General features: G+C 36.6%; 1 protein-coding gene across 7 annotated transcripts in view; it reads left to right on the top strand.

Moving 5' to 3' along the window:
* The window catches only part of LOC113521064 (uncharacterized), a 79,460-nt gene that overhangs the window by 35,389 nt on the left and 16,121 nt on the right, over positions 1 to 27,950 (top strand). For all 7 annotated transcript variants that reach the window (XM_052895002.1, XM_052895000.1, XM_052894996.1 and 4 more), the window contains 5 exons: positions 14,110 to 14,227; positions 16,202 to 16,332; positions 20,962 to 21,054; positions 21,898 to 22,054; positions 24,957 to 25,068. In XM_052895002.1, coding sequence (XP_052750962.1) covers positions 14,110 to 14,227; positions 16,202 to 16,332; positions 20,962 to 21,054; positions 21,898 to 22,054; positions 24,957 to 25,068 — 611 coding nt within the window. The remainder of the gene's footprint in view (positions 1 to 14,109; positions 14,228 to 16,201; positions 16,333 to 20,961; positions 21,055 to 21,897; positions 22,055 to 24,956; positions 25,069 to 27,950) is intronic.

Below are 27,950 nucleotides of genomic sequence, written 5' to 3'. Positions count from 1 at the left end.
GGGGAAAGGGATCGTTAGTAATGGAGACTGAGAATCCCATTGCTAGCAATATACCCAACCAGGTCGACCTATACGCAGTTCTCCCTGGAAACTATCATGGTCAATTCCTGATGAATTCATCGTGACGGGCTAACTGGCCTGTTTTCATTCTCATCTATTACCCTTCACTGGTGCACCGCCAGCGTATCCCGTTAGCGCAGGCGGGGTTACCATACCATTTTCACCCATCAAAAAACATTAAAAAGTCTATTTTACCCGCAAACTGTACATTATTTATTTATTATAATACATTCATGTACGTAATATAGAGTCATTACAATGTTCTTATATGGAGTAAGTAAACGGACCCTGTTTGGGTATAGCAAAATTATATTGATAGGTAGCTAATATTTATTTATTTATTTATTTATTCATTTAGGCACAGCAACAGTTATACAATTCACATTACATTGACTATAATAAGCTTTATAACTAATTGTTTTAAAATTGTACACCGTTTATTGCTACGCACAGCGTTAGCTTATACTAGTTTCAATTTTATATACAATAACAATAGATAATGAGAACAATTATATGTTAAATTCAGACACTTCTTTTGCCATTTTAAGAACACCATTTAAACTGTAAGCAAAAATGTCCAATTCATTACAATTATTGTATTATTATACATGCATTAATATCAATTTGGATGTTTTTTTTGCAACTTATAATGGCAAACAAGCTGACGGCCCACCTGATGGAAAGTGGTAAGCGTCGCCTATAGACACGAGCAGTACCATGGACATAACAGAGTATACTGTTTCGCCCATGAGACTCCCCATGCGTTGCCATTCCTGAGGACTCAGGTGTTATTCCTCTGTACCCTGTCAATTCACTGCCATATCCCACCCTTCAAACCGAAACACAGCCATGCAAACACAGCTGCTTCACGATAGAAACACGAATGAGACAGAGGTACTCAAGCAATCGACTTTTGTACAAAGTCTCCCTCTTAAAACATCTCTAAAGGGGGGGGAAAAGGATTGTTATCAATGTGGAGGTTAGTCTCCATTGATATCAATATATCCTTTTAGGTCAACCTCCACGCGGTTCCTCTTGGAAACTATCGTGACTAACTCATCGTTGAATTCGTCACGATGGGCTAACTGACCTGCCTTTTCATCCTCACCGATCATTCTTTACTGGTACCCCGCCAGCGTATACCACTAGCGCAGGCGGGGTTACCATTTAATTATCATCCATTAAAAAAATCTCTAAAGCCTAACTGCGGTTGCCAACCTACCTGCCAAGCGTGGCAACTATTGGTAAAACCCCCTAGAGTGAGGACTTATGTTCAGTGGACAGTTAAAGGCTGATATGGTGAAACTTAACATACAAAAAAATTATCGCTAAAAGTGATGTCTCATCATGAATGAGTAACATTATTTTTGTTCTCCGAAACGCAATTTTATCGATAAAAAAAATATCGAATAACTCGCATCACTGGCTCGGAGGCGGATAGTTCGTTGACTCGAGCAATTTTTGTAGCATCTCTTCAGATTCACCCACAATAACCTACCCTTATACGACGCGCATAAAGAGCTTCGACCTTATCTCACTAACAATAATGGTGAAATTTCAGTGAAACGTTGGCGAAGTCTGTCGCTTGCCAGGTCAATTTTGTTCGCCACTGTAAAAATGGTTTATGCTTACTTTCGTGGTTATTCTGTGTTAACATACCAAATAGAAAAAGTAAGTAACACGTAAGATTTTTTTTCCAAATTGTAGGTCCTACTCTTGAATCTAATGTCGATATCTGGGGAAAGGGATTGTTAGTAATGGGGACTAAAAGCCCCACTGTTAGTAACATAGTTTATTAGGTCGACATACACGCAGTTCCCGCTGGAAACCATTGTGTTTTAATCTTGTGGAATTCGTCACGATGGGCTAACTTGCTAACACGACTGGCTTTCATTCTCACCTATCATCCCTCACTGGTGACCCGCCGAGAGCGCGGGCGAGGTTGCCATTCCATTTTCATCTATAAAAAAAAAATTAAATCTAATATTGATTGATATCATTCCAATCTATTGCCAATGACAATTTTGTACTGCATTTAAGAAATAACAATGAGGAATTAAGTTAGAACTAAGATCGGTTTGCGATATTTTATTCTGGCAAATTGAACTAATGTGAATTTATCAGTTAATGTGGCAATATTATGTCGCTAGTGTTGTCGTGTGCTCCCTGCATAGAATGGGCCACCACTTTCTTTCTCGTAAATGTCGTAAGGGGAGAGGACTAAGGGAACTTAGTGGTCAAAGGATGTCTTTTTGTATTGGTTTGTATGTTTTCTATGTATAATAAAAAATAATGTTAGTAACTATTCCACACAAACTCTCCAAACGTAGGAATACCAAACTTTTGTATTTAAAACTAAACTGCTATACTGATTTTGATAAAATTTATACGAGACCAATTTAAAAGTTAATTCTTTCAAATAAAAATAACTTTCCAATTCGGTTTGTAAATGACGCAGTTGTGAGGTAACAAATGTAAAAGAAAACATTTCATTTTTGAACCAGGGAGAACCGCGAGGAGGTCGACCTAGTTAGGTATATTGCTAGCAATAGGATTTTCAGTCTCCATTACTAACAATCCCTTTCCTACCCTACACTTATATTACAAAGAGGAAAGATTTATATTTTTGTGTGTATGTATGTTTGTAATGAATAAACTTAAAAAACTACTTTGCCGATTTAAAAAAATCTTTCACCATTAGAAAGCTACATTCACCCTGAGTAATATAGGCTATTTATTGCTAGAAAATATTAGGGATCCTTACTTAAACTCTAGTAACGTAACTCAAGGTGTACAAAATGCTATAAAATATCTTTCGTCGCGTACGCTGCAGAAACTATTGGTGATAGAACAAAAGTATGTTCTACAATATTGAAGAAAATATCAATAACTACAAAAAACTTCACAATACTATATGTCCAACTATTATCGTTATGTCACAATAACCACTTTTTAAAATGTTGTAAAAATGTCCACTCGTGCGAAACCGGAACGGTAGTTAAACATATTAGTGAAGATCGCTTCCCTAATTGCAATTCGCAACTGCGACCTGATTATATGATAGTATGACATAATATATTAGCCGAGTGATGTTAAACGGTCAATTACTACTATATTAGTTAATTAGGACATCATCTCGTGTTTCCATGTACACTTTAGATCAGGTGTCTAGTGTAATCACGGACTAACCTAAAAATACTGTCCAATGACGTAATATTTAGTTAGTATATATGTCAAAATTACGTGATTTAATCGCCTTTATACTTGTAAATTACATTGTTAATACATTTATAAATATTGTGAGCAAGGGTGGACTTATCTCTGACAGAGATCTCTTCCAGTCAACCCAATATAGTTAGAAAGCATGTCGTTAGCGGACAGCTGAAGTGCTACACCAATTAATATTTAGAATACGAATTACTATTAACGCTAATCAATACATAAACTAATATACAGTAAAATATGTAATGCAACGATATGGGATGCAACTTGCGTGAGCACGTTTGCTGTGTCTCATCTGCGGGATACGACTCGTGTGGTTGGTTCGGCCGCGGAAACTGCGGCTAGAATCAAACATTCAAAGTATAAGACTCTCGAACCAGCTTACATCTTCGTTCCCGTTGCTTTTGAGACTACGGGCGTGTGGGGAGCAGAAGTAAAATCCTTCATGAAAGAGTTGAGTCTGCGCATTGCGGATAGGGGCCATGATCGCCGTTCTGGTTCGTATCTGGCTCAAAGGATATCTCTGGCAATCCACCGCGGAAATGCCGCAATGTCATGGGGACCTTTGGGTCGGGTACGGATCATGAATGGGACTGATCTTTTTTTTTTTTTTGTAAAAAAAAAATTGTAATAAAATATTACATAAATATAATACCTACCTACTCATATAATAAACGTTAAAATAAATGAATATACTTGAGTTTTATTTTTATAAGCGATTAGCTAATTCGATGAATTTCGTATCACTTACAACGCCATGTATTGGGAGAAAGGTTTAGTAATGGGGCTTAACAGCCCTATTACTAGTGATATACCCTATTAAGTCGACCTCCACGCGGTACCCCCTGGAAATCATCGTGGGTAATTATAGTTGAATTCGTGACGATGAGCCAACTAACCTGACTTCATATTGGTATTGTAAATTACATTGTTAATACATTTATAAATGTTATGAGCAAGGGTGGACTTATGTATGAAAGAGATCTCTTCCAGTCAACCCAATACACTTAGAAAGCAGGCCATTCATTCGCCCTATCATCCATTACTGGTACCCGTGTAATGAAACCGATAGTGCAAGCGGGGCGACCATTGTATTTTCACACAATTAAAAAAATACTACCTATTATGAGTATTTTTAAATAGCTATTTCCTTACAAAATTATCTATTTTTATTTTTCAATTTCCACTATCATCATCATTATCTCAGTCATTATCCGACCACTGCTGAACGCAGGCTTCGGAAAGGACAGGTCCTTAGCCATCGGCATCCACTAACTCTCTGCAATGTATTTGAGATCGTCACTCCAACTAGTAGTGGGTCGTCCTACACTGCATTTGCCTATACAGGGTCACCACTCAGAAAACTTTTTTTTTCCTCATCAACTGTCAGTACTTCGAGCTGTGTGACCAATCTATTGCCACTTCAGTTTGCTTCTCCTTCCATTCCCTTGTGCCATCATACTAGTATTAAAAATCCATTTCTTTTACAGTTTTTCTACAATTTCCCGCTTATATGAAATGTAACTGCGACGTCTCATATCTCCAGTGGTCGGTATTTTATCTCGAAATTGGGTCAACAGGAACGTTGTGTCACATTACCCTGGCGAGAGCTCTCTACACAGCTCTCGGCGGAGTGTCGTACAGCTTACTAATGGCGGCTTTGTGCTTTTTTTAGATGCCAATAGTTTGTAGATGGCAGGGTATTGATGACTTTACACTGTACACAATTGACACAGAAAAAGGTTTTTTTTTACACAACTTAAAATGGCCTATAGACATGAGCAGTACCATGGACATAACAGAGTATACTGTTTCACCCATGATACCCCCCATGCGTTGCCACTCCTGAGGACTCAGGTGTTATTCCTCTGTACCCAGTAAATTCACGCCATATCCCACCCTCCAAACCGAAACACAGCCATGCAAACACAACTGCTTCACGATTGAAACACGAATGGGACATTTTATATCTTCTCAAGTTTATAAATACATTATTGCCACGAGGGTTTGTTTATGTCATCATCGAGTACTATAGTAACTAAATATTCAATTCAATCACATATTACACGCAATTCAATATTATATATGAATTAACTATGCCACTGTTACAAGCAACTTTACAAAAACCAGGTTATTGGTTCAATGTACGGACATTGCGTGTAACAGTGTAATGTATATACATAAACATATTGCTCCGCTAACGAAATTTTAACTAGTATGTTATTTTACCTTTACTTTATGATAATTTATTAATACTAGAGTTTATTAAATTAATAACTTTTATATTTAAAATACTAGCTGACTCGGCAAACTTTGTTTTACCATATACATTATTTCGAGAACTATACATGAAAATTTATCGTACTACAATTATTATATTCGATTGCCATCTTGCAACCGTATTGCGGAATATAAAAATCGCGATTAAAAAACAGGAGTTGATGGTAAAAGCATGAAAATTTGAATTTTATGTATTTTTCAATGCTAAATCATAACAAAATAATAATAAAAAATTTTCAAAAACATAAAAAAAATATATTTAGGGATGGACCACCCTTATCATTGAGGGGTATGAAAAATACATGTTGGCCGATTCTCAGACCGCGACACGAGAATTTTATATACAGGGTTTCTTTATAAAGCATAACATATATGAATTAAAAAATATTATTGTCATCATTTAATACACTAATATTATTAATTTATATATATATTTGTTTATTTATACTTTATTGTACGTAAAAATTACATATGTTAGTTATATATATATTAAATAAAGATGTACAACAGGCGAGCTTAACTCTGTAAGAGTTCCCTTCCAGCAAACTTTGAGTATTGACTTTTTTTTTTTTGATGAAAAATTAGAAACCCCGCCTGCGCTAACGGGATTAATAGCTGGCGGAAAACCAGTGAAAATATGATAGATAGAATGAAAACAGTTGTTAGCCCATTATGATGAATTCACCAGTCATTAACCATGATAGTTTCCAGGGGGAACCGCAAAGAGGTCGACCTGGTTGAGTATATTGCTAACAATGGGATTCACAATCTCCATTACTAACAATCCCTTTCCCCCAGTATTGACTTTATTGAACATTGAAATATTGGAAACGTGGCGAAAAAATAATAGGAAAAAGGTTTACTCGAAAACCTTAATAATATTATAAATGTAATATAAGTTTTCCTGTTGTTTGTTACCCTCTTTGGTACTTTAATAGCTCAGTATGTTATAAGTACTCCATTGCTAGCAACATACCCAACCAGGTCGACCTCCACGCGGTTCCCCCAAGATAAACTATCATGGTTAATTCCTGATGAATTCATCATGTGTGTGTGTGTGTGTGTTTTCATTTTCATCTATCACCCTTCACTGGTGCTCCGCCATGGAAAGTATCCCGTTAGCGCAGGGGGGCAGTTACCATACCATTTTTTTTTAAGAACTTATCAAAAAAAAAACTTATAAGTACTAGTAATACATTGCAGTATTACTAGCAGGCGTTTATCTTTAAATGAGATATACTTTATCTTGATCTGTGTTTATCATTCAACACAGAAATAATTCTTATAACAAGATAAAAATAGTATCTGTATCTCGGTGTGTATGTGTGTGTGTGTGTGTGTGTGTGTGTGTGTGTGTGTGTGTGTGTGTGTGTGTGTGTGTGTGTATACACACACAACGTTTGTTTCAATTAAAAATGTGCGTAGTTTAAAGAAGAAATCATTGAGGGAGGAGAGACTGTACAAAAGTCGTTTGCTTGGACACCTCTGTCCCATTCGTGTTTCTATCGTGAAGCAGTTGTTTGCATGGCTGTGTTTCGGTTTGAATGGTAGGATATGGCGTGAATTTACTGGGTACAGAGGAATAACACCTGAGTCCTCAGAAATGGCAACGTATGGAGGGTATCATGGGCGAAACAGTGTATTCTCTTATGTCTATTGTACTACTCATGTTTATAGACGACGGTTGCCATTTTCCATCAGGTGGACCGTCAGTTTATTTGTCATTCTAAGTTGTATAAAAAAAAATGTATAGAAAAATTAAAGGTTTGTGTGGATTTTCAATGTATTTTTTTTTTTCTATAGTTCCATACAGGACGTACGACGATCACAATGTTGCTAGTACACGTAACGTAATCAGTGCCTGTTTGTCCATGATTTAAACTGATAACCGTTTTCACGCCGTACCATTATGTGTTAGTATATCCGAATGATTCATCACCGAAACACGACGTTTTAGTAATTGTATAATTATTCACGTTCGTGCGCTGTTTAATGAGAAATTTCCCGTGTAATATTTGTGTGGTAACGTTACAGCGTTACAGTTGTTATTTATGTAATATTGTTACGACATAACGTTTGGAAATTGTACCGGCCAACTTTATTTGTAGTTTATTTATTTTTTTACACTTTATTGCACCAGTTATAAAAAATGTTTAATACAGTTAATTTTAATGAGTGATACGAAAGGCTGTCTTATCGTTAAGCAATCTCTTCCAGATAACTTTTGGATAGAGGGCATTGAGAAAAACACAACCGCTTCACGGTTGAAACACGAATTGGGCACAGGTACCCAAGCAAACGACTTTTGTACAAAGTCTCCCTCTGGTAATGGTAGTTACTTTGCAACAGTTTTAAATCTTATATAATAAATAGAATATTATTTGATTATTAGGGGTGGCCTATCCTGTTGTAGTCCTGGCATAAAATAGGCCACCCCTTCCTTTCCCGTGGGTGTCGTAAGAGGCGACCAAGTGAGGGCGAGGGATAGGCAATAGCGTCCCTCTTAAAACATGTCTAAAGCCTAACTGCGTTTGCCAATCCGCCTGCCAAGCGTGCCAACTACTCGCTAACCCCAAAAAGAAGAGCAATGGACAATTAAAGGCTGATAACAAGATATGATAATTATTTGATTTAAAAATTAAACTCTAACGATGACATGAAAGTCAACATTGTCAAAATACTAACAAATATCTCAAAAGGGAAATCCACATACATATGTCTTCATTAATTATTATTATATGTAGATTCAGCAACTAGAAAGCGTCCTGACCAATGATTATACACTGACTCATTTAGGCTTCAATCGTGCTTCAAATACGACCTACAAAATGCATTGATTTAAATTTCCAATCTCTCGAACTGATGGTAAATCCTATCCTATTATTGCTATTAATAGAATAAATTCCAAAGTTTTAAACTATATATGAATGGATGTTTGTTGCTCTTTCACGCAATAACTACTGAACGGATTTAAATTTCATCAGAGGGAGACTTTGTACAAAAATCGATCGCTTGGGTACCTCTATCCCATTCGTGTTTCAACCGTGAAGCAGCTGTGTTCGTATGGCTGTGTTTCGGTTTGAAGGGTGGGATATGGCGTGAATTTACTGGGTACTTAGAGGAATAACACCTGAGTCCTCAGGAATGGCAACGCATGGGGGGTATCATGGGCGAAACAGTATACTCTGTTATGTCCATGGTGCTGCTCATGTCTATAGGTGACGGTTACCACTTTCCTTCAGATGAGCCGTCAGTTTGTTTGCCATACTAAGTTGTATAAAAAAAAACGTGAAAGTGGTAATTCTATTGTAATGGTATTGAATGTTTTTGTATGGCAATAAAATCAATAATACCGTGTTTTCTTTTTGATGGATAAAAATGGTATGGTAACCCCGCCTGCGCTAACGGGGTACGCTGGCAGATCACCAGTGAAGGGTGATAGATGACAATGAAAACAGGTCAGTTAGCCCATCATGATGAATTCATCAGGAATTAACCATAATAGTTTCCAGGGGGAACCGCGAAGAGGTGAACCTGGTTGGGTATATTACTAGCAATAAGATTCTCAGTCTCTATTACTAACAATCCCTTTCCCCCCAATAATACCGTGTTGATGACAGCTATAAACATTCGGAGCACGTGGACGGAATTATATCGACATACGATTAATAAATAATTCTACACGCGCCATTCGGACACTAGGGCAGCGAAGCGGAGTGACCGACTTTTAGTGATAATTCATTGGGCACTAGCATTTTGTGACTGTTTATACACTTAAAGATAACTTGTATGTTGATTAACTTGACTTTTTTTATACAACTTAGTATTGTATGCGAGGCTACGGGCGGTAGAGCTTTGCGAGGCTATGGGCGGTAGGGCTTTGCGAAGCTACGGGCGGTAGGGCTTTGCGAGGCTACGGGCGGTAGATCTATGTGAGGCTATGGGCGGTAGGGCTTTGCGAGGCTCCGGGCGGTAGGGCTTTGCAAGGCTACGGGCGGTAGGGCTTTGCGAGGCTACGAGCGGTAGGGCTTTGCGAGGCTACGGGCGGTAGGGCTTTGCGAGGCTACGGGTGGTAGGTCTATGCGAGGCTACGGGCGGTAGGGCTTTGCGAGGCTACGGACGGTAGATCTATGTGAGGCTACGGGCGGTAGGTCTATGTGAGGCTACGGGCGGTAGGTCTATGCAAAGCTACGGGCGGTAAGGCATTGCGAGGCTACGGGCGGTAGATCTATGTGAGGCTACGGGCGGTAGGTCTATGCGAAGCTACGGGCGGTAGAGCTTTGCGAGGCTACGGGCGGTAGGTCTTTGTGAGGCCCTTTGTCCTTTGCGAAAAGTATGTGATACGAAACTAGATCTGGTTGTTTGATTTAGGTATTTATCATGTAATATACTTATAATATTATTGAAAATTTTCCGCTGACTCAAAAAAACTGTCTTAGTTTAATTTTTTTTTTACAATTGATTTTTTTATTTGTATATTTTAATGTTGGTAATTTTGTTCATTCGCGATTAAAATACCTATATATTCAGGAAGTTTTTGCGACTCGCCACTAGACAAAATGCCACTCACTGGTTGTTTAAATTTTGCTTGAGTTGTTACGCTAGGCCCCTACAAGAGCGAGGCCCCGGGCGATTGCCCTGTTCGCCACCCCCTAAGGCCGCCGCTTCCTATACCTATACTATTATTGCAACTTGTTTTTAAACAATAATACTTGAAAGATCTTAAAAAACAAATCACAAATAAATAGGTACTTTTTTTCTGTTTATTTTTGGCAACAAACGGTTATTTGTAAATATTAATATAATATCTTTTTCTCAAACATGCTTGAAAATGTGAACATTTTTTTGACAATCTTCTTTGAGATAAATCAAAATTGCCGCACTGGCCAGATACATGCGGACAGCGGCCGGCAAAATTTGTATGAAATATATAATTCATTGGGCACTAGCATTTTGTGACTGTTTATACACTTAAAGATAACTTGTATGTTGATTAACTTGACTTTTTTTATACAACTTAGTATTGTATGCGAGGCTACGGGCGGTAGAGCTTTGCGAGGCTACGAGCGGTGAGGCTTTGCGAGGCTACGGGCGGTAGGTCTTTGTGAGGCCCTTTGTCCTTTGCGAAAAGTATGTGGTACGAAACTAGGTCTGGTTGTTTGATTTAGGTATTTGTCATGTAATATACTTATAATATTATTGAAAATTTTGCGCTGACTCAAAAAAACTGTCTTAGTTTAATTTTTTTTTTACAATTGATTTTTTTATTTGTATATTTTAATGTTGGTAATTTTGTTCATTCGCGATTAAAATACCTATATATTCAGGAAGTTTTTGCGACTCGCCACTAGACAAAATGCCACTCACTGGTTGTTTAAATTTTGCTTGAGTTATTACGCGAGGCCCCTACAAGAGCGAGGCCCCGGGCGATTGCCCTGTTCGCCACCCCCTAAGGCCACCGCTTCCTATACCTATACTATTATTGCAACTTGTTTTTAAACAAATGTTACTTGAAAGATCTTAAAGAAATCACAAATAAATAAGTACTTTTTTCTGTTTATTTTTGGCAACAAACGGTCATTTGTAAATATTAATATAATATCTTTTTCTCAAACATGCTTGAAAATGTGAACATTTTTTTGACAATCTTCTTTGAGATAAATCAAAATTGCCGCACTGGCCAGATACATGCGGACAGCGGCCGGCAAAATTTGTATGAAATATATCTGTCGTGTTTTGCGGCCAAATAAATTACTAAGTAAACTCATATCTAATTTAAAAATAGAATGACCTTTTACTTCGAAACATGGCTACCAAGAAGATAACTAATAAAAGGTTTTATTTAAATATCGAACTGGCTTGCAAATAGAAAGCTGTTTATTTAAAAAAAAAAAAATTTATTGTTCGTTATTCGTCATAAAACTTAAAAAGTAAAATTGTGTTTTTGATTTTCGCGCATTGTTTGAGAAAAGTACTGTACAAGCCTTGGCGACAACTAGGCATTGATGGACTCACGTATGTGTGCCTCGACTACGCCTCGGCCCACTTTTGCACGTTCGTCCATCAATACCTCAGTTGCTGGCCGCTACAGTAATGTACTAATAATATACATTATAGTTTTACAAGAAAGAGACCTTCATAGTGCTAAATAAGTATAATAACAATGTTCTAAATATAGTAGTTATTATTACCACAAATTCATTCCCAAAAGAGGGTTGACATCAGGCAGGCGGCCGGTCGTAAAACCAAGCCAAATCTTTTTGTAATATGGGTAAAAACATATTACGTCGGCCCCATATAATAATTGGGATAAGGGTAGGAAGAAGTTATGTATTTATTTATTTATTTAACACTTTATTACACCAACATAACAGGATTTGTTGAACAATTTTCAATAAGCATAGTGTAGTACAAGAAGCGGTCTTTATTGCTAAACAATCTCTTCCAGACAACCTTGTTATCTATACTTATAATAAATCTGTAGAGACGTCAATTCTGTACATGAAATATATTTCCAAAATAACTATCAGCGGGTGATTAGTGATCGATACTGATGCCAAAAATGCAATCAGTAAAATTTTTGTCTGTCTGTATGTTCGTTATAGAAACAAAAACTACTAGACAGATTTTAAAGAAACTTGGTACAATTATTCTTCATACTCCTGGGCAGGTTATAGTATACTTTTCATCACGCTACGATCAATAGGAGCAGAACAGTGAAGGGAAATGTTGGGAAAACGCGAGAAGTTACTCCATTTTTAAGCTTCTGACGCGTGCCAGCCAATGGCCACTTTTTAAAATGTAAAAATCTCTTACCGTGCGACGCCGGGACGGGCCGCTAGTTATTAGTAAAGTCTCATGAAGATACGCGATAGGTACTTGTAATTTGTTGTTATTAAGCAAATTCTTTGTTTCGGTTTGAAGGATGGGATATGGCGTGAATTTACTGGGTACAGAGGAATAACACATGAGTCCTCAGGAATGGCAACACATGGGGGGTATCATGGGCGAAACAGTATACTCTCTTATGTCCATGGTACTGCTTATGTCTATAGGCGACGGTTACCACTTTCCATCAGGTGGGCCGTCAGCTTGTTTGCCATTCTAGGTTGTATAAAAAAAATGCATACATCGTGGCAAAATCAGATATTTTGTTTAAAAAAAAACTACTCAACTGATGGTGATAAAATGTCTATAATACTAAACTGTAAGGTTATGAACTTATAGATAAAAAAAGGGTTTTACAAATCGGTTTAAAACTGACGCAGTAATTGGGTAGTAAACTAAAAAGAAAATACAATCGTATTTAGTAGAAATTTCTTTTTGAAGAACAATCTTTTTGAAGTCGGTTAGAAAATCGTTATCGATAAAAGGTAGCAGTGTTGTTCACATCACTAGATTTTTACGAACTTTGAACAACTTTACACCGATGTTTAAAAAGAAAATACAATCGTATTTAGAAGAAATTTCTTTTTGAAGAACAATCTTTTTAAATTCGGTTAGAAAATCGTTATCGATAAAAGGAAGCAGTGCTGTTCACAGCACTAGAATTTTACGAACTTTGAGCAACTTTACACCGATGTTATTAATTATAGAAGGAATACCTTATTTAATTATCGAATGTCTATCTTGATTACGGCTCCGTGAAGTAAAAGGGACAGCGTAATTCATGCTTATTTATTATTTAAACATTTATTTATTATTAAATACTTGGCAATTTACAATTTGTATAAAAAATATATTAAAAACATATACCAATCTTTCTTATATATATAATAAAATTGTAAGAGATATTTATATGATTAATGTGTTGAAATATTTAAGAAAAATTTACCTAAAAGGTTTTAGTCGAAAGCATAACAATATAGTTTTTTTTTTATACAACTTAGAATGGCAAACAAGCTGACGGCCCACCTGATGGAAAGTAGTAACCGTCGCCTATAGACATGAGCAGTACCATGCACATAACAGAATATACTGTTTCGTCCATGATCCCCCCATGCGTTGCCATTCCTGAGGACTCAGGTGTTATTCCTCTGTACCCTGTAAATTCACTGCCATATCCCACCCTTCAAATCGAAACATAGCCATGCGAACACAACTGCTTCACGGTTGATACACGAATGGGACAGAGGTACCCAAGCAATTGACTTTTGTACAAAGTCTCCATCTGGTAGAGGGAGAGTTTGTACAAGTACACTATAAAAATTTTGTCTGTCTGTCTGTATGTTTGTTTCAACATCATGGAAAAACTAATATTGTGAGTAATAGGATTTAATTTCCTCATTAACAGGTTGACCTCCACGCGATTCCCCCTGGACACTATCGTGCTTAAATCTTGTAGAATTTATCACGATGGGCTAACGGACCTGTTTTCGTTCTCACCCATCATTTCTTACTTCACGCCAGCGCACACTGATGACGCAGGCGGAGTTACCATTTCATTATCACTCATTAAAAAAAAAAACATCCCTTTAACACTCAATAGGTCTCATTACTCCCCCCCCCCTTCTACCAGAGTACTAACGGTGCTGTCGTTTATTGCAGCTGCACTCGGAGTACCGCAGCACGTACAGATGGCACGAATACAAGGAGCAGCAGCAGCAGCAGGGCGTGGTGAAGCAGCCGGCACCCACGCCGCCGAATGCGCTGCCTATACAGCGGGGTGAGCTCTTATTAATATGTTTACCCCACTACTGGGCACACTGGGCCTAGCCATTATTAGCTGGACACCATCAGATGGAGACTTTGCACAAAAATCATCCGCTTCAGTTCCTCTGTCTCATGAGGGGAAAGGGATTGTTAGCAATGGAGTTTGACAGCCCTATTGCTAGCAATATGCCCTATTAGGTCGACCTCCACGTGGTTCCCCCTGGCAACCATCGTGAACAATTCTTGTTGAATTCGTCACAATGGGCTAACTGACCTGTTTCATCCTTCACTGGTGCCCCGCCGGTGTATACTGATAGCGCGGGTGGGGTTGCCATTCCATTATCACCCATTAAAACAAAATAACCTTAATGGAAATGTCTATATAGAAAGATGGCGACTGTTATCAATTCAGCGATCACTAGCCCGTTAGAGATGCAAGTTTTATAAATTACCTAAGAGGTAACAGACGACGGTACGCCGTGACCGTTCACCCATTAAAAAAAAAAGTACCTCTCTCTCATACATATTTTTGCTGTGTGGCAGATATACTTAAAAGGCTGTATTTCTGTTTGAAGGATGGTTTACATGTAATTTCCGTACCCTGGTAAAGAAGCGTAACACCAGGAGGACTATTTAAAGAAATGATAATGGTACCTTAGACCGATGCCCATCATTTCTTCAAACATGTATGACTGAGATATTCATGGTGCTGTTCACGTCTGTAAGTGACGATATATCCTCAAAGACTGCGCTGTGTTTCGCCATTTAGGTTCTAGGGTGTGAGAATAACAATAATAATGAGTGGTACAGATTCACACCAATCCCCTGACGATCAAGCTAAGATAAACTGTGTTGTAATAGATCAGGCAAGGAACATCTAGAGGCTCAACCCAGAATACCCATCATCATCATATCAGCCTTTAACTGTCTACTGCTGAACATAAGAATCCTCCTTGAGGGGTTTTGCCAGTAGTTACCACGCTTGGCAAGTGGATTGGCAACGACAATTAGGTTTTGAAGATGTTTTAAGAGGGACGCGACTGCCTAGCCCTCGTCCTCCCCCTTACGACATCCACGCGAAAGGTAGGGGTGGCCCATTCTATTTCGGGACCACATGGCGGACCACACAACATCCAGATCTGAGCTAATTCAGTAAAGTTCGATCCCTAAAATAGCCTAACCATAAATGTTATAAGCCAGCATCCACAATTGGACGTATTTGCCTCCAACTTGTTGGAGTTAGACGACCACAGAGTGTTTGTGGTCAGATATTTAATATATAAATGTTATTTCTATTATTATTGTGAAGTTATATGGTATTTTAATAATTCGTGTTTCTACCGTGAAGCAGTTGTTTGCATGGCTGTGTTTCGATTTGAAGGGTGGAATATGGCAGTGAATTTACAGGGTACAGAGGAATAACACCTAAGTCCTCAGGAATAGCAACGCGTAGGGGTATCATGCGCGAAACAGTATACTCTGTTATGTACATGGTACTGTACTGTGTGGTGGCTCCAATCAATAGGCGACGGTTACCACTTTCCATCAAGTGGACCGTCAGCTGTCAGACTGCCATATGGCGGTGAATCCTCAGGAATGGCATATACGCGTTGAAAGTATCATGGGCGAAACAGTATACTCTGTTATGTCCATGGTACCACTCATGTCTATAGGCGACGGTTATCACTTTAACACAAGTAGGCCGTCAGCTTATTTGCAAATCTAAGTTGCATAAAAAAAATCTTATTACTATAATTCCTTTTAATTATAATCTATATGTTATTATACTGATGCTTACCTAGAGAGGCGTATTGGGAGATTATTTCCCTTAATGGAAAGGCTTAAATAGGTTCAACAATGGATAGCTAACGGCTGAAATAACAATAATAATAACATGCCCAATTTTACGCCAAGAAAATCGTTATAAATGTTAAATGTAATAATTTTTGTACAAGTTTATTTAATGGAAACCTATTTCCCCATACAGGTCCAATGGAGCCGGCGATGCCTCGTCGCAAGAAGTACCCCGGAGTGGCGTATAAAACGAACGAGCTATTCGACCCGGCCCCCGCTGACGATATACGCCCGCAGCAGACGTCCGCATTCGACCGGGCGAGGGTAAGCCGCACGCTGATTGTAAATTAGCAATTAATTCCGGAAAGTGGGCCAGCAGGGCGCTTGTTAGTGAAGCGCTTTTTTTTAACGGGTGATAATGGAATGGTAACCCCGTTCGCGCTATCGGCATACACTGGCAGGGCACCAGTGGAAGATGATAGGTGAAAATGAATGCAGGTCGGTTGGCCCACTGTTGATGAATTTGACAAAAATTAACCGTGATGGTTTCCAGGAGGAACCGCGTGGAAGTCGACCTGAAGTCTGAGACCCGTTGAAGCAATATACCCTATATTGCTAGCAATGGGACTCTTAGACCTCTTTACTAACAATCCCTTAAGGTTCCCATTCTTTATTAAATCAATGTAGTTTTATATCTATAAGTTTATACCTTTAGGTTGCCATGGTGACTAGTTCCAATTCAATTCAATTCAATTCAAAAATCATTTATTCATGTAGGACATTTTAGCCGCTTATGAACGTCAAATTTGTACATTATAATTTTATATTTACCCTACCGTCCAGTTCGGTATATAGATCCAATTGAGAAGAACTGGCAAGAAACTCAATTGAATTACTTTTTTTTTTTAAAGCCAGTTTATTTACAATGTATATTTATATAGGTGTCTATGTCTAACATTAAATGAAAATTCAGTGCATGAACAACTATTGCCATGCACACTCGTCATTCAAGTAATCGTTTAGTGAGTAATAGGCTTTGCTCAGTAAATATGATTTAACAGATGTTTTGAATTTATTTAAGGGTAATTCCAACATATCCTTTGGTATCTTATTGTAAATTTTTATACCTATTCCCATAAAAGACCTATTAACTTTTTCTAAACGATACTTGGGGACAGCAAGTTTGTCTTTAAATCTAGTATTAATATTATGAATATTATGAATATTTATATAATATTTCCTATATGGTTGTGTGATTGTTACATAAAACATATTATTATTTACTAATTATCTTTATTCTCTTTAAGAGCTTATGGGCAGCGAGATCCATAGAAGCGTCCTATGAGCCACTCATTAGTAAAGGGGCATATTAAATTCGACGTTGTTTCTCAAACTTTACAAGCTATTTTTAGCTATTATAGTGAAAGTAAATTTTTATACTATGTAGTACGATTACTTCTGGATCGCTAAACGAATTAGAAGTATTTTTTTTTTTTACACAACTTAGAATGGCAAACAAGCTGACGATACACCTGATGGAAAGTGATAACCGTCGCCTATAGACATGAGCAGTACCATGAACATAACAGAGTATACTGTTTCGCCCATGATACCCCCATATTCCTGAGGACTCAGGTGTTATTCCTCTGTACCCAGTAAATTCACGCCATATCCCACCCTTCAAACCGACACACAGCCATGCAAACACAACTGCTTCACGGTTGAAACACGAATGGGACAGAGGTAGCCAAGCAATCGACTTTTGTACAAAGTCTTTAACAAAACATCGCTAGTGGGAATAAAGTGGGAATATAATAAAATTGCAAAAAATTATGAAGAGAGAAATAACTGATTCATTTATTTGCTTTATAACAATATAGAAAGAAAGAAAGAAATAATTTAATCGAAGAAGCATGCGACACAGTAGCTCACAAAACAAAAAGACAAGAAACAAAAACAAAACAAACAAACAAAAAGTACACAAATAGAAAGCAATCAAATTAAGTTCAGTTCAATTAAAGTCTAAATTAAAAAGAAATAATAATAATCAACAAACAAACAAACAAATAAACAGTAGAATAACTCTTGAATCCAACGTCGATATCATATACCGTAGATTATTAATAATTCTGAGTTTGTGTTTAAATAATTTTTTGTATAGTACACTTATTTATTTATTTATTCATTAGTACAAATATGTGTACATGGCGGACTTAATGCTAAAAGCATTCACTCCCAGTCAACCATAGGGAAGTGTCAGAATACTCGAATGCGGTACTACTAATTATTGATATACATACATACTAAAATTACATATGTAAACGAACAAATATATATAAATAACAAATATACTTACACATATATGATATATACTATATTATACACGAATTTGGGAATAATATAAAGCAGCACTTACTGCTCGGATAAAGATAAAAAGTGAGCGTGAACGTTTTTTTTGAAAGACGATTTAGTAGTACTAGTGCTATTTCATATTATTAAAGTTATCAATACCAATGTTCATCGTTATAATTCAAAATTTGTTAAAAATAAATATAAAGCAACTGTTTGCAAGATACGTAATCGGCGAGCAATTTTAGGTGTCTACTTAATAATTGACAAATACAAATTTTCGGTCGGAACTTCGGACATTTATTTAACTAATTAAGATTCAATAAGTCGTATTTGGTCTGATTATTGGTGGATTTTTTTTATGGGTGAAAATGGTATGGTAACCCCGCCTGTACTAACGGGATACGCTGGCGGAGCACCAGTGAAGGGTGACAGATGAGAATGAAAACAGGCCAGTTAGCCCATCATGATGAATTCATCAGGAATTAACCATGATTGTTTCTAGGGAGAACCGCGAGCATGTCGACCTGGTTGGGTATATTGCTAGCAATGGGATTCTCAGTCTCCATTACTAACAATCCCTTTCCCCCCATTATTAGTGGATTTTAATGTAACTACAGATTTGATTCGTTGTAAACTTTACTTCAAAATTTTATTAAAATTTATTTTAAATGTAAGTTCATTAATTAGATCAATAAAGGGTTCATACACATTCAATCTAGTATCGTTTGGATGGAAACATTCGGATTTGAAATTTCATTATAAGGCCCCTATTAAATTGCATATATATTTCGACCTATTCCAAAAAGGTGTCAATATATTTGCTAAAACATAAAAATAGTCAGATTGCACGACTATTTTTCTGTATTCAGACAAAATTAAACAGTAAAAAGCCAAATTCATGGACGACTCATAATAAATCGCAAAATAGTAGTTATGAGTTAACGTTAACATTAAAAAAAATAACTGCGAACCTATTCTTTTCGAAGTCGGTTGAAAAGTACCTATAATATAGGAAAACCCCTAGTTCAATGTAAATATTATTTGACTTCATTGATGACAATGTAAATAGTAATTTATATGAAACGAATCGATATCCCTCGCTTTATATCCATTAGGCGTTGGACTATCGAGTCATCATTCGACTAAAACCATCATAAATTTAACATATAATTTAATGTAAGGTCAAGGTCAACATATAACAGTATATGGAATTAATAACATATTGATTGATACACAATAAATGGACTTGTGTCATGCTTTTTTAAATCCTTTCCCAATATTTACCTATTACAATTGAATTGGTCGTGTAGTTCCGGCAAAGAATAGGCCACCCCTTCCTTTCCCGTGGACCTCGTAAGAGCCGATTAAGGGAGGGCGTGGGATAGGCAGCAGTGTCCCTCTTAAAACATCTCCAAAGTTTAACTGCGGTTGCCAATCCGCCTGCCAAACGGGGCAACTACTGGCAAAACCCCCCAAGGGGGAAGCTTATGTTCACCAGTGGTTAAAAGCTGATATGGTGGTGATGAACCTATTAAAAAAAATAATAAAACTACTAGTTTTTGCCCGTAACTTCGTCCACGTAACCAGGACATATTGATTGACAAAAACAAAAATGTAAATACCATGTGTCCTTCTCCGTTCTATATACTACGTGTATGCAAAATTTCATGACGATTGGTTGAGCCGTTAAAACATCAAGAGGTAACAAATAAACTCACATATTTACAATATTAACTACTAACTGATGCTCGCGACTTTGTCCGCGTGGTATTTGTTATTCCTTCGATTAACATTTTTAACCTTCTTATTGTAGTGAACTATGTAAATACTGGATCTCAGTCTTTGCCTTAAGTCGAAATGATTTTACTTAAGTAGGTTGTGTACTAAGCTGTATAAGTTACTATAGTTTTTTAACTATCCCACGGGAACTCTTTAATTTTCCGTGATTAAAAGTATCTAAAATGCTGACCGGGGATGTAAGGTACCACCATACAAAATTTCATTTAAATCAGTCCAACAGTTTCATAGATTAACCCATACAAACAGAGAAACGAAAAATTTGAAAAAATCTGGATGTGTTTTATTTTACTTCTTACATCACCCTGACTCGGTTTTTAGTATTTTTCTTTTCTATGTACAGACATTCGACCTCTACAGTTTTATTATATGTATAGATAGTTTGTTATACAGATTGGTTATATAAATATTTCATCATCATTACAGCCATTATCTGTCCACTGCTGGACATAAGCCCACTCTCTCTCCCACAGACTGCCATAAAAAACGATTGTGAGCCACCTGCATCCACTGACTCCCTGCAATGTATTTGAGGTCGTCACTCCATCTAGTGAGGGGTCGTCCTACACTGCGTTTAGCCGTACGCGGTAGCCACTCAAGAACCTTTCAACCCCATCGGTTGTCGATTCTTCGAGCTATGTAACCAGCCCATTGGCATTTTAGCTTACTTATCCTTCGGACTATGTCGGTTATTTTCGTTCTTTTCGGATTCTATCAAGCAAAGAGACGCATATAAATATTTTTATATTTACTAATATATATAATATAATATTTAGAAACAGTGAAGTGAATATTTGTATACAGAGCGCGCAAAGGAACGACTCTGAGCGCGCGGGCCGGCGCAGCAAGTCCGAGGGTCCCCGGCAGCCGCGGTGGACCGACACCGTGGAACCGAAGGTATCTATACTACCCATAAGCGTATTTAGAAGGGGACCATGTGTGCAAGCCCACACTGGAATAGTCTGATGCCCACCCCATAATAAGGAGCACAGTTTCAAAACAAAAACTTGTGTGAGGATACATATGTGTGTATTAAATCGTACGTGTGTGTGTGTGTGTGTGTGTGTGTGTGTGTGTGTGTGTGTGTGTGTGTGTGTGTGTGTGTGTGTGTGTGTGTGCGTGTGCGTGTGCGTGTGCGTGCGCGTGCGCGTGTGAGTGCGCGTGCGTTTGCGTGTGCGTGTGCGCGTGCGCGTGCGTGTGCGTGCGCGTGCGTGTGCGTGTGCGTGTGCGCGTGCGCGTGCGTGTGCGCGTGCGTGTGCGCGTGCGCGTGCGTGTGCGCGTGCGTGTGCGTGTGCGTGTGTGTGTGCGTGTGCGTGTGCGTGTGCGCGTGCGTGTGCGTGAAAAGTCTCTCAGAGCTTATCACAATAACGCAGCTCATGGATATTTTTTCCGTACACGTAATTACTCTATATATTTGACAAGTCTTCTTAGGCCATATTTTTTTTTAAATAGATGAATATAAAATAGTATACCCGTCTATGCTAACCACTGAAAGATAAGATAACGAGAATGAAGGCAGATCAATTGGCCCATCATAGCGAATAGACTACAAATTAACCATGATAATTTCCAAAGGAGACCACGTGGAAGTCGACCTAACAGTATAATGCTAGCAATGGGAACTAATACCCCCATTGCTGACAATCTTTCCCACCAGGCTTTTATATCAGACCCAAGTCCTCTCACTCAGACTCAGCCCCAAACAAAATTATAAAAATTCTAATACAAACAATGTTTCAGGCCACCAACGCTCTGGGGGAGGTGGTGGCAGCCAAGGAGCCCGACGTGGTGAGCACTGAGTACAGGAATCAGTTCGCATGGCCTAAGGACACCACTGACTCCGCGCCGAGGAAGAGTATCTCGATGGGGGCTCTTAAGAAGGCAGCCGTCGCTGAAGGTTAGTGGGACAAACAGTACTTAAAAAGAAAAGGAGTCTTTTTTAATGAATGATGATGAAATGGTTCATCATCCTGCACCAACAATATACAATGGTGGGATATAAATGGAGGATGAAGTCATGTCAGTTAGCCCTATGTGGCGAATTCACTAGAAATTCATCATGGTAGTTTCCAGAGGGGTGAAGGGGCGCAGTCAGAGGCCATAGCACCAAGATAAACTGTCCCCTTTTTTAGAAGCGAGAAGGAACAGGGACTCCAGATAGGTCTAGGGCAGTTATAAAATAAAAAGGCCAGCGGGCCTACCATGAAACGTTTTCCGAAATTTCGGAGCCAAACGAAACAGAAATTTGATGTTAAAATTATATAATACTCGTACATGCCGTTTGGAAATATTAAAAATGTTAAAATATTGTTCCTTTGGACTTTTATGATAGGATGTATGACGAACGAAATGTTACACTCCATTTATTGGTCCGATTTTGGTATAAACAAAAACACGAAATTGAGTCCGAAATTTCGGAATTTCATTTCATGGTAGACCCGCTGGATCCAACATCATTATCATTTCCGTCACTCATTGTTTTGGGTCATTGCGACACACTTGATGAAAACATATCTCCAATATTAATTTTTTGTTTTATATGTTGTTTTATATTTGAAAAAATGTAAATAATCAGATTGTATCATTTTATTCATTAATTTACGTGTGTCATAAATGGCTCAAATAAAGTGTTTATCTATCTATCTATCTATCATTGTCCACTAGTGAGCATAGACGGCCACCGTAAGATGTGATCCTAAGACTGGGTACATCATTATTTTTTTCATTTGTAACTAAATAAAAAATAGAAGGGAATTATAAATCTTACTAATATCACATTGTCAACTTTACTAATCGTCGTGAAATACTCGTATACGTATTAGAGATGAGTAATATGGGAAACGTTCTACGATATATATATATATATATATAATACAACTTAGAATGGCAAACAAGCTGCCGGCCCACCTGATGGAAAGTGGTAACCGTCGCCTATAGACATGAGCAGTATCATGGACAAAACAGAGTATACTGTTACGCCCATGATACCCAACATCAACATCAACGTCCTCAGGAATAGCAACGCATGGGCGTTGCTATTCCTCTGTACCCAGTAAATTCACGCCATATCCCACCCTTCAAACCGAAACACAGCCATGCAAACAACTGCTTCACGGTTAAAACACGAATAGGGCAGAGGTACCCAAGCAAACGACTTTTGTACAAAGTCTCCCTCTGGTTCCTCTGAACAATGGTGGCGGTAAAAAGATAATCACCTATTTCAATATGTCCTACACCAATTGGATATCTGTGTACATTACGATCAGCTTCTTTATTTCGATATTATATATTGGATAACCGAGATTTAATATATTCGTTATTACGCCAATATACAGATATTGTAACTGCAATATATATAAATATATATATATATATATATATATATATATATATATATATTGCTATAGATTACCCATCTCTAATACATATGGCATTTGGGATGCAGAATAATATAAGCAACTATTTATTCTGATTAGACAAACGAAGTCGCTATCGTAGCTAGTTTATAGCTAAATAAAAATCGATTAATATTCGGCTTGATTAATATTCGTACACAGATTATAGAATTATAGCTGTACCATAGATAAAACAATATTTTTTTAATCTATAGATTAACCCAGTACGCTTTGTTTACAACGTACAATTGTTATACTCGAAAAGAGCCCAAAACAATAAAGTTTGATATTATTTTCGTAGTATTAATACGTAGTTTCATTCTGAATGGATGAGATTCACCAAGCGCCAGAATTAAATCCATAGAGATTTTCCCGCCTAGTTTCCGACGAGACAAAAGTGACTCTATTTTTGTCTATGATTTTCGTATGCTGCATGCAGTGAAAGGGATTTTGTCTCTGCGTGCTAAGTCGGCAAGTGGAAAGGGCTTTTGTGTGGCGGGCTGTGTTGCAGCCTTTGTTTGAAATACGAAAACACCCTCATATTGTCAACTGTATCACGTTGCTTAACGATATGTAGATACGTTGTACAGGGTCACTTTTTTTTTAATGGATGATAATAGAATGGCAACCCCGCGCTAACAGTATACGCTAGCGGGGCACCAGTGAGGGATATAAGATGAGAATAAAAAAGGCAGGTCAGTTAGCCCATCGTGATGAATACACTTGGAGTTCAGCACGACAGTTTCCAGTTGGGACCACGGGGAGGTCGACCTGGTTGGGTATATTGCTAGCAATAGGGCCCTTAGTCTCCATTACTAACTATCCCTTCCCCCCTGCACATGGTTACTAGGAATGTATTTTTAATTGCGTATTATGTCTTTCAATTAAAACATCGGTTCTCAATGGGAAAATAACGATCCTTGGAGGGGGGGGGGGGGGGCGTGTTTGTTATTGAAGCGGGGTCGCAGTCTATTGAAAAAAATCAATGCTTCGAAAAATTCGTTTAACGTAGTGATGCACGACTTTACTAATCCGATTACTAATTATAACTATTCGACTGAGTAATTTATTCGAATCATTCTAATGATTTTCAAATCATCAACTAATTACATTTACTTTATATAGTAATTAATTAATATTATATATATAAGAAATGAACATAACTGATTTTTTTGGGTCGTATGTGAGTAGTGGGTTCACAAAACTTTTTACTTCGCTTTCTGGCTTATTCGTGTATTATACATATACGAATGAATTACGTTTACTAAAGTTTCCAGTGCAGAGTTTTTTACAATCATAATTATGTAATAAAGTTATTATTATTAATATAAATGTATAAATAAATAAATAAAAAAATTCTAAGATTATGGTAATAGTATATGGTATAGTGTACAACATTTCCAGGGTCAGTGGAAGCGGAGCCATTGATGAACCACGTGGATGGTGATCACGACGACGGTCACAAGAGGTACATCGAGGACTACCTGTGGAACGGCCAGAAGCCGGGAGTCCAAAGGTGGGTCGCACACGTTTTACACGTAAACGTGCCTATCGATTTGTCTATTTCACTAGTCTTGTCCATCTAAAATTGGACTACTGGATTCGATTGTTATCCCTTTTGTATTTTTATTAAAAAAAATTAATAAAGTTGACATTTAAACTTACCGAAGTGACGCAACGTCGGAATTATCTGTCAATATTCACAAATAATTGGAAAATTTTCAATGTTTCTAATTTATTATTCAGAAAGTAGTTTGTTAGAGGACTAACAAGTTATTAATATAGTTAATTGCATCTAAATCTATCTTTAAAAGTCGTGCGCCTATTTACTTTATTTACTTTACTCTCTATTTTATTTGTAATTTTAAATTAAATCAAATCAAATTTACTGTATTTATTATTATTTTTTTACTTGGTGCAAATAAAGTGTAAAATAAATAAATAAATAAAATAAACATTTCGGTTTATTAATCTACAAATACTGTCTTGTCAAAAACTTTTCAACAATTCTTTGATAATTTAATAAGCATTCAATTTCATGATTAACATTTCAGTTCGGTATCATAGCACTTTTCATATATCAATCAGGATTATCGAAAAATTTTCAACTGTTTTTGGAAACTGACAGATAACTCCAATGTTGCCACACTTCAGACAGTTTTGTAATGAAGGTTCTTAAAAATAAATTTGGTGTCGTCCATTGATTACGTAAACTTAAAATGGGGGGGGGGGGGGGAGGGAGAGTTGTAACAAAAATTCGACAAATCTCATTTTTAAAAAGGGGAGTTATAATATATATATATATATATATATATATATATATATATATATATATATATATATATATATATATATATATATATATATATATATATATATATATATATATATATATATATATATATATATATATCTATTGTTACATTCAAATTGTGGAATGATGGTAACCCAGTTTATCATCAGAAGGGCTGTATGCTTGTCACACACCTCAGTGTAATAAAAAAAAATTACAACGAAACGAAATACATCAACACATAAAATAAATAAATTATTTAAAATCACAGGTAAATTTTAAAACTCACCAAATCACGCTGAGAAGGGTTAAAAATAAAAAAAATAAACGTAATTAATGGACGTGCCCGCCATATTTGCTACTATTTTCTTTATCTATGTAAACCAAGGAACAATTAATAAAATCTATAAGTCTTTAAATATAAAATTTTATATGTAATAAACAGTTTTATTGTCAATCCAATACTGTAATGTGACCACTTGATAACATCATAAATAAAGTACTCCTTAAACGTTTACGTACAGTCAAAATTATAAGACCCTATTCGCCGTTTGAAGTAGACATTATATCGATTTATTACTTGATTTTCGTTCAGAATCTATTTACTTAGACACTTTATTTTTATTTAATATCACTTATTATATTATTATTACTATTGTAAACAGTTTCTGAACATAATACAGCTTCAGCTTCATCATAATTATCATATAATGCTTCTCATATTTTATCTTCTAGTTAAACAATTTATTATAGATTGTTTCATATATTTATCTTTTACAACTTTCTTTGTATAAGCATGCATTTGTTTTTTATCTTCTTCACACAAAATTAACTTTATAATCGGTATATCGTTACAAATATTTAGAAACAGTCTATAATTTATCACAGTATACACTATGAAGCGTTATCTATCTACGTTTAGTCACGCTTCGCTTCAGCTAAGAGCAGCGGCTTTTTTGCAAATAATGTCATTAACACCATGGTATTGGGGTCCAAAATATACCCAATCGACATTCACGTCACACTTTTAAAACTGAATAACATTAACTGATGTTACATACTATTATAACTGATATAAAATCATTTAATCTGACGTTATACGGTATTGTTTAACCATAAATACAAATCCGTCAAATTCCGGACTGTCATATATAGATATTAGTATATATCTAATCATTAAAAAAATATTTTTTTTATTTATAAATAAAACTTCAGTTACTAACAATGATGTTTTGGATTCCGTAAACTTTTCAGGTCGAAGATTACATATTGAAATTTGGATAGAATTTTTTGAATAAAGTTACTGCTAATAGCTTTCAATTTTTCTATGTCTAGCTTTGTGTACTAACCCGATCATGAAGGAAACTCTAAAAGAACATCTTCCAAATCCAATTAAAAGTTCAGGAACGAATCATACATGAAATATGTAGTAATTAATAAACATATCCTTGAAATTACTCGCTCGAGATGCTCAACTTTGAAAGGAGTTTCTAAGTGTACGCTCAATTAAAATGTCACTTCAGAGCTCATTAATATGTTAACGAAGCAACATACTTCTAGATCATGACAACCGATCTGCAATGTTGACAAATGTAGACAAATTTGAAGATACTCAAAACATTTTGAATACATACCTGTTGCGATCTTGTTTGTTGGTATCAATATATTATTATGTCTACAATATCTTATTTCAAAATATATTTAAATTACATAAAAACTATACAATTCTTAAAAAAAAAAGTGTTATTTTTCTATGAATGATTCATTGCTGTACAGGGTCGGCGTGCTGGCCGCTTTTGACGATAAATAAAAAAAGTTTACAGTTTCTTTCATGCACATGTTCTGCCTCGATTTAAATCTCAATGACATACTAGAGCAGAACAAAGTCTAAATTTCGTTTTTGATATTTGCTTCCATCTGTCCTCACGGTGGCGGTGTGTAGGCCGAGTAGACTTAGCCAAGACTAGTTCGGAATGTCCGCTAATAGATACTTTTTTCAAATATCAATGTGTCCTGCACTTGTCGATGTGAACGTTCATACAGATTTTTGTTAGATTGTATGTCGATGTATCACCCAACACTTCTTGACACTATTTTTTAAAATT

This window comes from Galleria mellonella, unplaced genomic scaffold (genome assembly GCF_026898425.1).
Source record: "Galleria mellonella isolate WM207_F2 unplaced genomic scaffold, CSIRO_AGI_GalMel_v1 utg261, whole genome shotgun sequence".
NCBI lineage: Eukaryota > Metazoa > Arthropoda > Insecta > Lepidoptera > Pyralidae > Galleria > Galleria mellonella.
Note: the sequence above shows the minus strand (reverse complement) of the source record. Positions and strands in the feature narration are given on the sequence as shown.